This window comes from Dipodomys spectabilis, unplaced genomic scaffold, assembly GCF_019054845.1.
Source record: "Dipodomys spectabilis isolate Male_0828 unplaced genomic scaffold, ASM1905484v1 ptg000187l, whole genome shotgun sequence".
Lineage (NCBI taxonomy): Eukaryota > Metazoa > Chordata > Mammalia > Rodentia > Heteromyidae > Dipodomys > Dipodomys spectabilis.
Genome location: NW_024870864.1, coordinates 5,284,014 through 5,297,778, shown reverse-complemented (window position 1 = coordinate 5,297,778; position 13,765 = coordinate 5,284,014). Strand labels below are relative to the sequence as shown.

The following is a 13,765-nucleotide window of genomic DNA, read 5'->3' as shown; positions in this document are numbered from 1 at the left end:
CCAACCACGGTCATCCTAGGAGCTGTTTCCTGAGAAACTGGGATTATGAGCATGAGCTATTGTGCCTAGCAAGCTCGGAGCTGTGGGAGGAGGGGGACAATCTTCTGTGTTCATTTTCAAGTACTGAGAATTTTTACCATAGACCCTCAAGACTTCTAACTAAATTGATGAACTACCCTGTAACAAACTAGATGGTTCTTATCTTTAGTACAAGGTTTCTTTACCTCTCAGGTAACTTAGTTTGCTCTAGCAGTTTTTACTGTGTTGCCTATATAGAAGGGCAACTCCTTGGCCTATTAAGTTGATGGCATATCAGAAGGCATTTGGATCCATGCATATCCTTCTAATTCTACCTTTGGTTAATTCAGCTGTATTTATTTTTGTTCTGTCCTATGACTACTTCTGTACCTCACTGGTAAAAAATGAATTCAGTTCATCAAAGAAAAGCAACCAAGGCTTATTCTTTTTTTTTTTTTTTTGGGTCCGGTAGTGGGACCTGAACTCTGTGCCTGGGCGCTGTCCCTCAGCTCTTCAGCTCAAGGCTAGCGCTCTACCACTTGAGCCACAGTGCCACTTCCGGCTTTTTTCTTTTTGCTTATGTGGTGCTGAGGAATCGAACCCAGGGTCTTGAGCATGCAAGGCAAGCGCTCTACCACTGAGCCACATTCCCAGCCCCCAAGGCTTATTCTTACTCCTTATCAGAGACTCTAATTGGTTTAGTTAGTATATCTTATTAGTGAATCTGGGAGGGAAGGCTGAGGATTTTGCTTTGGAAGATTATGAGCCATTCTTTAATATCTGAGACTTAAGATCAGCACTAGGAATCTGATCCACCTGAAGAGTCAGGAAATTAGTTGAAAGGAGTTGGCCAACCTCTCCCCTCTGACTTAAGCCACCAACCTGTGGCCCTGAATGGTCACTATTGTGAGTATATAGAAAACCCTCATAGATATGCAGTAAAATACGATGCATTCTGTTGGTGGTTTTGAAATTCCTAGGAGCTGAAGTTTTGAAACTGGTGTTGTAAAGTGAAAATGAAAATGAAATTTAACTGAGCATTTGGTGGAGGAAAAATAATTTATTGTCTCTAACATGAAAAGCCCTGGGAGCAAACATCTTCTCTTGGCTGGCACCTATGATTAATGATGGCTCTTCACTGCTGCTGGAAAGTGAACTCTTGGAAATAGCATAGTAGGGACTTTGCAAGTGGGTCTCATTTGGTTAAGTTACTGCTTTTGTGAGCTGTGCTGCATCTTTATATTCTACCGAGGAGGAGATGGTAAATCAGAGTAATTGCTTCATCCCAAGGCACTTTTATATTGTAAAGAAAAAGGGTCCTGTTAAGAAACTTAAATTAACTTCTACTGTTTCTACTGTATGGAAAGCTTCTTTGAAAGCTGGTTGCCATACGGATTAGTGGTTTATCACAGAACAATTCTATTAGACCCTTATGACACCAAGACTTAGGGTCCCTCAGGAAAAACATTTAACCCTTGGAAATGCAAAACTGTCATTTTTCTGTCATCTCTCTCTAAAAACTCACCGGGGGATATTTACGAGAAAGATTTGAAACAGTCATTATTTCCAGATTACAAATTGAGTTGGGACCCAATAAATGATTAGTAAAATTCTGGTAAGGGTTAATACCTGGTAGCAAGCACATGTCTATACTAGTTCTTTTATAAATGCACTTATGATATTCTGTAATATTTAAGAAATTACACACTTAATAATGGGTAAAATGGGGAAATTGATTTAGATTATAGTTCCTGAAATATGTTGGAAAAGTTTAAGGATTGGATATTAGTTCACTTCTAGTACTGTCTTATTCATAGTAGGTATCCTAGCTTTATTTTATAGGTTAGAAGAATTCTTAAAATGGATGTGGCCATGCACGGGTGGCTCATGCCTGTAATCCTAGCTACTCAAGACACTGAGATCTGAGGATCATGGTTCAAAGCCAGCCTAGGCAGGAAAGTCCGTGAGACTCTTATCTCTAACAAATCACTAATAAACCATTAGAAAACCAGAAGTGGAACTGTGGCTCAAATGGTAGAGTGCTTGCCTTGAGCTGAAGAGCGCAGGGACAGTGCCCAAGCTCAGAGTTCAAGCCCCACAACCGACAAAAAAATAAAAAGGATGTGTACCAACCAAGGAGGCCTAGCAAGTATTAAAGAAAGAACTGAAATAGTCATGACCTTAAAATTAACCCCTTTCTTCCCAGCCCTTACTCACACAGGGTGGGAGCACCATTTGTCAAAGCTTACTGGGGATGGCTGTTCCCAGGGGCAAAAGTACATCAGAGTCTGATAATTCTATGTCTGGTGCCAATGTGCCTGGCTTCAAATTGAAGAGATGTCACATGCTGTCTGTGGGATTTGGACAAGTTTGTTATCCTCGGAGCTTCCTGTTTTTTTGCACTAGGAAGTAGAGATAATGCCTTATGGCCTTTTTCAAAATTATTAAAATAAGTAATGTAAATTTTATGTACAATAGCTGTTGATATTAACAAATTTATTGTAGGCTGTGGAAGGGGTCTTAGATGACATAAATCATCCAAAATTTTGGGGGGTATTAGTGACCTACATTCAGGGATTTTTAAAAATTTTTTGAGTCTTTTCATATAATAATTTTCTAAAAGTTATGGTACAGAAGTGATTGTGGCATGCATGTAATGGCCTCAAGCTCATTTCTATTCTGGAAGAGTAGATATGTTCTTACAGGATGTCTTCAAGATTGGATTAAGATGGACATAACCTTTGTGGCCAGACAAACAACTAAAAGGTCAGACTGATCTTTAGGAAGAATCCATGGCAGAAATAATCCACAGTCTGGGGGCACCCTTACAAAGCCTATGGCAAGCCCAGCAGTGCTGTGGTATTGGGGCACAGGTCTGAAATTGTTTCACTAAAAAGAATGTTCCAGTGATTTTTAAGTGAGCTGTGCCATAGTAATACTTTTCACAATTTAAGAATCTATCATATACACTGTTGACTGGTTTTTAACTCTTCAGTAGGTTTTTAACCACTACCGTCACCAACTACTCTTAGCACCATTATCATTATGGCTACTATCACCTTCACCATTAGTATCCACACTATCAGCATCTTACCACCAGTACCTTAAAACCTTAAAACCACTACCACCATTAGTACTAGCCCCAGCTTGCCATCACAATCACCGTAACACTACTATCACACTCATCATTGCTGTTACCATCTACACTACCACTATCATACCATTATCACTATTCTCACCACCCTCATGCACCACCACCAGCAGCACTAGCACGAGCATAACCAGCCCTTTGCTCACTCCCCTCCTCTGCCATCATATCCACAGCAACTCAGGGCCATGAAGGACTGCTATTAGGACTCATGCCTTTTCAGTGGGTTCTAATGCCAATTTTGTCTTCTTTTTTTGAGTTGTTTCTATCACCTGCTCAATCCCAACTATCTTTTTGCCTTTTGGCCATCAACCCTGTTTGCAGAATAAACAGGGAATTTGCAAGTGTGCTTTTAACAGTCTTGTTTTGCTCTAATTTCAGAAAGGATTCATGAGCTTCTATCATTTGCTTTATAGATAACAACAGATACTAATTAGTTTGACTCATTAAATTAAAACAATTGTTATAATTTTGTAGTGTTTGATTGTTAGCTTAATTGGACACAGTTGCTGATGTTGCTGCTCTGGAGAGCAGGAGTGTTTCTGGGGAGTGTTCTTCTCACACCTTGTTTTTCTTTTTCCTGTTTGCCCTCATAGTGCCCCAGGGACTCAAAAGTGTCTGGATAAATGGTAGTCTCTGTGGCGGGGCTGTTCAGGGCCAGTCCTGATGAGAAGTAAAGAAGGAAAGAGTGTTTTTCTGTTCCTACTCTGCACTTATTCATTTCAAATCTGTTTTCAGGAAGGGATTAGATGAACTTATTGAGGGGGAAGCAGCAGTGACAGACTATTTTGGGCAAACTAAGGACACAAAAACTCTGAATGTAGAATTGCAGTATGTTAAAGTATAGTGGTCAGGAGAGAGCAGAGTTCGTTTCCTCTGCATACTGTCAAAGGCCACTTAGTAGGCTATATCTTACACCTTTCAACCTTCTTAGCTTCTTTTTTCTTAAGACCTTGTTTAAAGCTGATCTGTCAGAGACCATTCTGTTTCCCTATGTTCTTTTCTGCCAGAATCCTGAAAATGTGGTGCTTATATGTTGTTTGTTTATGAATGGACCTCTTTTTCCCTGTCTCTTCTCCTCCCTCTAGACTCCTAGCTTTGGTTACAGGATAAGGTGGGTCACTGCCCGGATTATTTCCCCAATATGTGGCTCACAAATTCAGGAAATGCTTTGGGACTAAAACTGAATTGTATTTTAGTCCATATTTTCAAAACATGGAAACCATGATAGCTTTCTCTGAAAGATAGGAGGAATGTTCATTTTCATTTAAAGTCACCATGTTACTTAAACTCTGCAGTAGATTGGAGAAAGTTAGAGTGTTTTCCTCAAAGATTTATGTGCTGTAAACTTGGTCACAAGTGTTGTGATGTGGGGAGGAAGAACTTTTAAATAAAAGTCAGGCCTAATATAAAGTGATTATATGATTGGGGACACTGCTATAGAAAGGAGTCAATATAGTTCATGGAACTCTGGTTGATTTCCAGGGTGAGTTGTGCCAAAATCAGTGATTCTGACCCATGAATCTCTCTGGTTCTCTGTCTCACCATGTGACTGCTCCTTCTCTTTTACATGTACCCTCATGGTAATGCCATCCTTCATGTTGTAATGAGGCCGAAAAATGGTTTACTATGGGCCAAACAGCTGGAACCACCAGCTATTGAACTTATAGCCTCCAATACTGTTTGGTATAAAACAAAACAAAACAAAATAAAACAAAAAAAAACCTTTGTCTTCATAAATAGCTTAGCCTCAGGCATTTTGTTATATCAACAGAAAGTGGACTCAACAGAAAGTGGACTAAAGCCTAAAGCAGATCCCCAGCTCTGGAGACATATCAGAAAGGAGAAAAGTCTTTTTTAACAAAATATGTACATGCCTCCAGTCAAGAAGTACAATTGGCTCAAAGTTTCTTTCATAGGAAATGTAGCTTGTTTGGAGTAAGCACTCATATGCCATGGGCAGCACATGGATGAGCACAGGAGGGAGGGAGGAAGGGAAAAAGGCAGTTTTTTTTCTGGCCAACTGGGTCCGCTGGGTCATGTTGGGCCTCAGATGGAGGGGTAGGTTGTGCAAACTCCAGCATCTTTTCCTGCAGGAGATTCTGGAGAGAGATTGGAACAGGCCAATGAATGGGCTGCATTTGATGAAAATGGTGATACCATCAGTGCTAGCAGCTTAATGCAGAATCTATAATTTATTTGCTGATTTGTCCTCTGTACCACAGTTGTAGGTTACATGGCTATGCTTTATATGTGTTGTGGAAAGAGATAGAATTTTCTTTAGTTGTTCAGGGCTGTAAAGAGTTACAACAAATGGCACTTTTATTTATAATTTGTTTCATTGTTCTTTCTTAGTGGGAAATAGCTGTTCTTTGTTTCATTTGACCTGTTCTGCCTCTGTGGGCTCATGTACACTGTTTATTACTCCTGAACTTGTAAACATTAGAGTTTAGGAAGTGTGGTCACCTCATGGCTTGTGGGAAAGTCCTGTTCTCTGGGTAGAAATGAGGAAAGTACGTTAAACATTACTGCTCCTTCTACATGTCTTATTTTTGGCACGGTTTTTGTGGTCAAATTATTATCCTAAGGGATGTGTGTGTGTGTGTTTGAATAACTCTTGCTTGATATTTTCCCACTCAGGCCTGGTGCTGTACTATTTCAGCCACACCTCTACTTTCAGCTGTTTGCTGGTTAATTAGTGATAAGAAGTGCAGGCTGGATTCAAACTATGATCCTTAGATCTCAGCCTGCAGAATAGTTATAAGTTATAAGCCACCAATGTCTTGGCAGTTCTTTGATTTTTTTAAAAGTTGACCTAGTAATAATATTCAAAATCTATCCTTCTTCAATGGACATGCAAGAATACTTTAGGGACATATAGATAAAATTTTTTGAGCTCAATGGGAGGAAGAACCCACCAGGCTAGCAGATATTATTTTTTTCCTTTTTAATGTTTTTATTGTAAAAATAGTGTACAGAGGGGTTATAGTTACATGAGTAAGGTAGTGAGTACATTTCCTATTGAGCATTGTTACCTCCTCCTTGGTTTTTTCCCTACCATCCCTACTCTCCCCACCTCCCTAACTTCCCCCTCCCCCTCCAAGTTGTAAAGTTTGTTTTCAATATTTTGTACATCTCATTGTTACAATGGGTCATCCTTATTTCAGGATTTTGTTATTTCTCTTCCCCTCCCCAAATTAGCAAAATGTATATACAAGATGCAGGGCACTGACATCAAATACAGTGAAAATAGGGGTTATGCCATGGGGAAAGAACATACAAAAGAAACCAAAAAATTACATAGTGCATTTTAAATATGTTAAAAACAATAGAAAGAAAGAAAAAACAAGTTGTGTCCCTATCTTGGGGTATATTTCATTTGACATCATCTTATATGTTCATATGTACATAGCTTTTGACCTTTTCTGCTTGTCCTAGACTTATACTAGTTATTACAAATGGGGGAAACCATGGGACCTATGTTTCTTTGGGCCTGGCTTATTTCACTTAATATATTTTTTTTCTAAGTCTTTCCTTTTCCTAACAAATGGGGCAATGTCATTCTTTCTAATGGAGGCATAAAATTCTACTCTCTCTCTATATACACCACATTTTCTTGATCCATTCATCTACTGAGAGGCATCTGGGTTGGTTCCATATCTTAGCTATGGTAAATAATGCTGTGATAAACATAGTTGTGCTGGTAGCTGTACTATGGTCTTGTTTGTGATCACTTGCGTAAATGCCCAAAAGTGGGAATGCTGGGTCACAGGGGAACTCTATGTGGAGCTTTTTGAGGAACCTCTATATTGCTTTCCAAAGTGGTTGAACAAGTTTACACTCCCACCAACAATGCAGTAAGATTCCCTTATGTCCACATTCCCTCCAGCATCTGTTGTTATTAGAGTTCTTGATTTTAGCCATTCTAATTGGGTTGAGGTGGAATCTCAATGTTGTTTTGATTTGCATTTCTTTTATAGCTAGAGAAGTTGAGCATTTCTTCATGTGTCTATTGGCCATTCTTATTTCCTCTTCAGAGAAGTTTCTCTTTAAGTCTTTAGCCCACTTACTAATTGGGCAGTTGTTTCTTTGAGGATTTGTTGTTGAGGGATTTAGTTTTTTTGAGTTCTAAGTATATTTTAGATATGAGACCCTTGTCCATTGTATGGCTAGTGAAGATCTTCTCCCAATCTGTGGGCTTTCTATTGATCTTGCTAGCTATGTCCTTTGCCATACAGAAGCTCTGAAGTTTCAAGCAATCCCATTTGTCGAACCCTTCTTTGATTTGTTGTGTTTCTGAGTCTTTATTAAGAAAATTTCAGCCTGTGCCAAGGAGACCTAGAGTTTCTCCTATTCCCTGTAATGTTTTCAGGGTGTCTGCTTTGACATTGAGGTCTTTGATCCATTTGGAGTTGATTCTGGTGCAGGGTGATATATAAGGATCTAGCTTTAGTTTTCTACAAGTGATTAACCAATTTTGCCAGCACCATTTACTGAAGAGGCTGCCTTTCTTTCATTTTACTTTTTCTAGCTCCCTTATCGAAGATTTGGTGGCTATCAGTCTGTGGGCTCATTTCTGGGTCTTCAGTTCTATTCCATTGGTCCTCAGGTCTGTTCTTGTGCCAGTACCAAGTTATTTTGATTACTATGGCTTTGCAGTAGAGTTTGAAATCTGGTATTGATATTCCTCCAGCATTGTTCTTTCTGCTAAGGATTCTTTTTGCTATTTGGGTCTTTTATTGTTCCATATGAAATTTTGGATTGCTTCTTCTATTTCATTGAAGAAAGAGGTTGAAATATTGATGGGTATCACATTGAATTTGTAGATAGCCTTTGGTAGTATTGCCATTTTCATGATGTTAATCCTCCCAATCAAGAAGCATGGGAGGATTTTCTACTTCCTAACATCTTGCAGATATTATTATTTAGTTTTATGTTGTCACCATATGATTAAGGATGGTTTAATTTTGGAAATGATAATAATTTCATATTTAGACATTCGTTCCTCCTCAGCTACCCTAATTGGCTTTTGATTAACCCCTATAAGAAACTCCAACTTATGGATTAAAAGCAAATACATGGAAAAGGATAAGAAATGTTTTAGTGCAATTTTTAGTTACTCTGTTAAAACTCACGTCTTGTAAAATGAGTTGATTTGGGAATTCTGTGAATGTAAGTTATCTGCAATAAATAATAATATTGTAGCAGTTGACTACGTCTACTTCCATGTAAAATAAATCCATTTGGTTATATACATTTGAGGAATGTGATTCTTACATTTTTTACAGAAATAGGAAAAATCTTTATGGATGACAGAGAAAGTACCATCTTCTGGTAACAAAGATACACAGCTCATAATACTTGGCACTTACCTGATTTAACTTATACATTTGCCTTCCAGGGATTAGAATTCTCTGAATTTAAGTCAGTTATCCTCAGGAAAGCTGAGCCAATTTCTAGTATATCAGGAAAGAGGGTCTTTGCATTGTCAAAAGACAGAGGAGAGATGAAAAGGAATGTGCTCTATGGGCTTGTGAGCACCTACACAAATTCTACTCGTACTTAGTGGGGCAGTGGACTCACTGTCCACCAGCAGCTTTCCTCACCTAAACACATAGTGTTGGGGCAATGGTGAAAGTACAGGCACTCAGGGAGAGATGGGGAGTGGGAAGTCCTGTCTTTCTCTTACAATATTTGCTTTAGGCAGGTGGTATATTAGCTCCAGTGGCCTGAAGTGGCACATGGGGGTTGTGCACTTATCCAGTTAAGGTCAAGGAGTGGGTGGGTTACCTTTGGGAAGGGCTCAGTGTTCATTGGAGGTTGCCGAGCTCCCTGTGGAGAAAGGACAGAGACACCAAGAAGCAGGGAAGAAACAAAGCTTTTCTTCTTGTGTTTTCTTTACTCTCCTTTGAAGCAGTAGGGACAATTATATCTGGGGTCATCTTGCTTCTCCTAGTGTGGAGGAATGACAAAAAGCCTCATGGTGTACTGCAAAAGCTGGCAAGTACACTTCTGTTACTAGATTCCACGGACATGGTCCTGAGGATACTCTCTACTAATCAATGTTAGAAGCCAGCCATGGGTTGGTTATGTAGGCAGAGCCTTACTTGAGAACTTTATCTATCTTCAAACTGCAAGGTGGAGAACTTGAAGACATCTTTAAGCTCAGAGAGGTCAGAAATAAAGCAGTTTAATAAAAAGGAACAGCTTCCCACTAACTCTAGCATTTCCAAATTATGACATGATCCTTTTTACTCCAGATTGTGGAAACATATTCGTATCTTAACTGCTAAATAATAGTTGGTATTTGTCCTATTGTCTTTTTTACATTTAAACCTCATTGAAAAATAATTTATCATTTTTTCATTGCTATATTCTGTCCCTGTCCTTGCTTCTTTGTTGCTTCTCCTCTTTGGATCTTGGTGTCCTTATATCCTTTTCTCTTGGCCTTTGGAAAGAATGCTGACAAACATGTAACACTCATTAAGAAACCAAATGGAGGCTGGTCAGGATTCAAGTGTTTTCTCTGCTTGTGGTGTCTATATTTTTACAGGGGTGAAGACATCTTAAGCCAGAGGAATGACTCCCTAGTTGTGGAATTTCAGTCATCAGCCAGCAGATGCAGGAGGTATTATACAGGGCATGGGGGGCTCCTCAGAAGCCCAACAATCGTCTGCTTTTCCATAAGGCCGTTCATGTATCATACCAGTCTTGTGTGCTTCGTGGCTTGACTCATCCAAAGATGGCCAGCATGTGTGTGGATGTCTGTGTGTGATGGTTGTTGTTCATGCTGGAGAGGAAGAAAGTTCTCATGCATGCAGTACAAGCTTACGATTGTTTTGATTGCAAATGCCGACATTGGTCTAAAAGTGAGTTGTTCATAATGAAATCATCATTTCCCTATTGATTAAAACCTTTGTACCTGTCCATAGCATGAGTCATTTGTCTTTAGAATTGTCTCCATTTGGAATCCATGGATGTTCATAAGAGATAGAGATTCATGGGAATAATGTTCACCAGAAGGACAGGAAAGCCCTGGTTCTGTAGATGAGATTGTCATTTCCATCTGCCCCTTATCTTTGCTCTTCACTGTCACCATAGAAGTGACTGAAAGTGACTGTGACTTGAGCTATAAGCCTCTCAGTTTACAGAAGAGTCTAGAGGCTGCAGTTTCCTTTGTATGAAGGACACTGGTTGGTTTCCCAAACCTAATAACGTTGGGTAATGTACTAAGAATGAATTAAAATGCTAATAGACTCCTTGTTCTGGATATTTTAACATTCCCTAATTTTAAATTTAAATTAAATGCCTTAGGGCCTGGAACAGCTTTGCCAGAAGCATGCTTAGTGTCACCAGGTAGACAGTAGATTTAAAATATGTTCTGGCCACACAGGCAATGCTAGGATAAGCAATATTTATTTTATGACTGTATTTTTGTATTCTCCACAGCTATATCACACAAATATTATCTTTTTTTAACTATAGGTAGCTATTGGCTTTAAAAATATCATTATTTTCATAAAATTCCTTTGAACCCACAGTTTCTTTTATTATTAATTATATTTTAAGTAGTTGCATTGGGTTTCAAGCCCCTACAATTGTTCCAAAGTTCTTTTATAAATGACTTTCATGTTTAGACTTTATAGCCATCCTATAAGGCATCCCTGCTTTATAATGAAGACAGAGGCTATAGAGGTTGAGTTTTCTGTCATCTGGTCTCTGGTTAGGGGACAGCTTCAATTAATAGGGAAGTGTCCTGACTCCTGGCTCAGCCATCTGCCCATTAGTCCAAGTGGGAGCTCTAAGGAAAATGGTGACAAGGTCATTTATATTAAATGCTTCTGCCCAGAAATGAGGACAGTGCCGATTTTGAAGGACATATGATCAAATTTCTTTATCCAGTGAGCCAAATATGAAACAACATAAAAAGTGTTACCTTCTGTCAGTAAGCATATCACTTCCTTGTCTCATTTGTTGAATTAGTCCTGTATTTTTCTCCCTATTAGGGGGGCAGGCAGATTTTATTTCTTCCTTAGTTATTCCAGTTGTCTGGTATCTGGCCACTTCATAATTGTATTTTAGAAGAATAGATATTAATTTTCTTCAACCAAAAGGCTGAGTTCCTTGATGCCACGGCATAATTCAATTTCCATTCTCTCCCTTTTGTCGCCTGCTCCTCTTCCTCCTGGCACATTTTTCATAGTTAGGAGGATGAGTGAGTCAAATATATCAGAAGGAGGAATTGATTCAGGAATCATTTAACGACTTGACTGATTAACAGTGATCAGAAGATGGCTTAAAACTGCAAAAATCATTGCAGCATGAAGTTTCAACAGCTCTTTAGGGAGCTAGTTAATGAAAGAATCACTGTAGAATGGAGCCATACTCCCCAAGCCCACCCCCCAAAAAAATCCCAAACAGGAATATTCCCATACATTATTCAGAGACGATATCATAGAGGAAATATGCTCATAATTCCTATTACACCTGCTGCAATTACCGTTGGCCTTTTGATCACTCAGTCTTTTCCAGTCAGAGGTACTTAGGTAGTTGCTCTTTCACATATCAGAGGAATTTCATTTTGGTTAGAACTTGTCCTAAGGATTTCCCTCCTGAAGATTGTAATTATATCAGATCCTAAGCTCATGTGGTATGATTAGACTGGCTTTAATCTTATCCATGTTCTGTTCTCATTGCCATTTGTTCATGAACTAGAGTTCTGCAGTCAACTACATGATACCTTGGTCATTACTCTTTAATTTTTTGGTTTGTTCTCTTTTCTTTCTCCTGATACAGTGTCTATGAACCAGATAGGAATGCATTACGGAGGAAAGAACGAGAGAGAAGAAACCAAGAAACGCAACAGGATGGTGGCACGTTTAATTCCAGTTACTCTCTCTTCAGTGAGCCCTACAAGGTAGTGTATACGAAGTTGTTCATCTTTGCCCCTACCATAAATTCTCTGTGGATGGCTGTCTTGACTGGAGAAGTTGACTGAGAAAACCCCAGTTAGTTCTCTCTGCCTATACAAACTAGGGAAAAGAAAGCTTGGCTACCAAGTGTAGTGTAATCCCCTCCTTCTCCACTCTTGGTTTTGAATTCATACATCTGTTGGCTCCTTCAATAAAATGTGAATTTATTTAATATTGAGAACCACTTGCTGTGGTTTTTATCAATCATACAGACTTTAATTGTTGTGATTTTTATTGATGATATACATTGTACCTTTGCATTGGTAATTCAAAGTCTGTGCCATTTGTTATGTTTTCTAAGATCTTAGGAAACAAACACTATTCAAAACAGAGGATGGGTTACATATTTGACATTTACAAGAATCAGGGCTAATGAAAAGAAATATTCAAATTCTCATTTTTACCAAAGGTCAAATATATAACCTCTCTTCTAAAATGATTCATGGAGCTATGGATTGTTCATATTGGTAGATTCTTGCCCATTTAGCTCCATGTATCTTTTTTTTTGTGTGTGAAAATACCATATAGAGTGGTTACAATTACATGGGCAAGGTAATGAGTACGTTTCTTATCAAGCATTTTGCCTCCTCCTTTGTTTCCCCTTCCCATCCCTTCCCATCTCCCCACCCTACTACCCCCTCCCCCCCTCCCCAAAATTGTAAAGTTTGTTTTTCGACCTAACGTCTTGTACATCTCATTGTTGCAATGGGTCCACCTGTATCCCTATTTAAGCAATTTGTTTTTTCCCTTCCCCTCCACAAATTATACCAACATCAAATACAGTGAAAACAGGGGTTATACTGTGGGGGAGGGACAAACAAAGCAGTCTTTGAAGTCATGTTTTCCTGATATTTCTTGCCTGTCATTCTGGTAGCAGTAATTACTTATTTAGAAATTGGAGGAAGACCAATTCTGAGCCAAATCTGAATTTGCAAAGTAAATTTCCAGTGGGAATATGGAAAACAAAAGATAATCCAATCCTGGAAAGATGTACTATAGAACAAAGTTGAAGTAGTTAATGTTTTGATATCTGGGTAATCTATAAACTACAACACAAAGGACAGCTTCAACAATGCCGAAGGCTGTTCCTTACAAGTTTCCAGGTCTGTAGCCATGCTGAGTGCTGATGGGATATCATCAGACACCGTAAGGATTGTGATTTCATCTCTCAGCTCTCCTTTTGAGTGAGTCAGCCTGGGTTCTGTGATTGTCAAGGCACCTGTCCATTACTTTCTGTTTTTGTTGTTTCTAACAATAGCATGGATATGTTTTTCTTTCTCCAGACTAACAAGGGGGATGAGCTCTCGAACCGGATTCAGAATACTTTAGGCAATTATGATGAAATGAAAGACTTTTTAACGGATAGATCCAATCAGAGTCATCTTGTTGGTGTCCCCAAACCTGGGGTGACTCAGACTCCTGCGAACAAGATTGATGAACATTTTGTGGCAGACTCAAGAGCCCAAAGCCAGCCCTCATCTGTGTGTAGTACCACATCTTCCACACCAGCAGCTGTCCCTGTGCAGCAAAGTAAGAGAGGAACCATGAGCTGGCAAAAGGCTGGGCACCCATCCTCTGATGGCCAACAGAGAGCAGGTAGGCAGAGCACAGGTTGCTGGCTTTGAAC

General features: G+C 39.1%; 1 protein-coding gene across 2 annotated transcripts in view; it reads left to right on the top strand.

Moving 5' to 3' along the window:
• Nucleotides 1–13,765, top strand: part of Aff3 (AF4/FMR2 family member 3) — a 548,149-nt gene that overhangs the window by 84,086 nt on the left and 450,298 nt on the right. For both annotated transcript variants that reach the window (XM_042695394.1, XM_042695393.1), the window contains exons 2-3: nt 11,963–12,083; nt 13,422–13,734. In XM_042695394.1, coding sequence (XP_042551328.1) covers nt 11,963–12,083; nt 13,422–13,734 — 434 coding nt within the window. The remainder of the gene's footprint in view (nt 1–11,962; nt 12,084–13,421; nt 13,735–13,765) is intronic.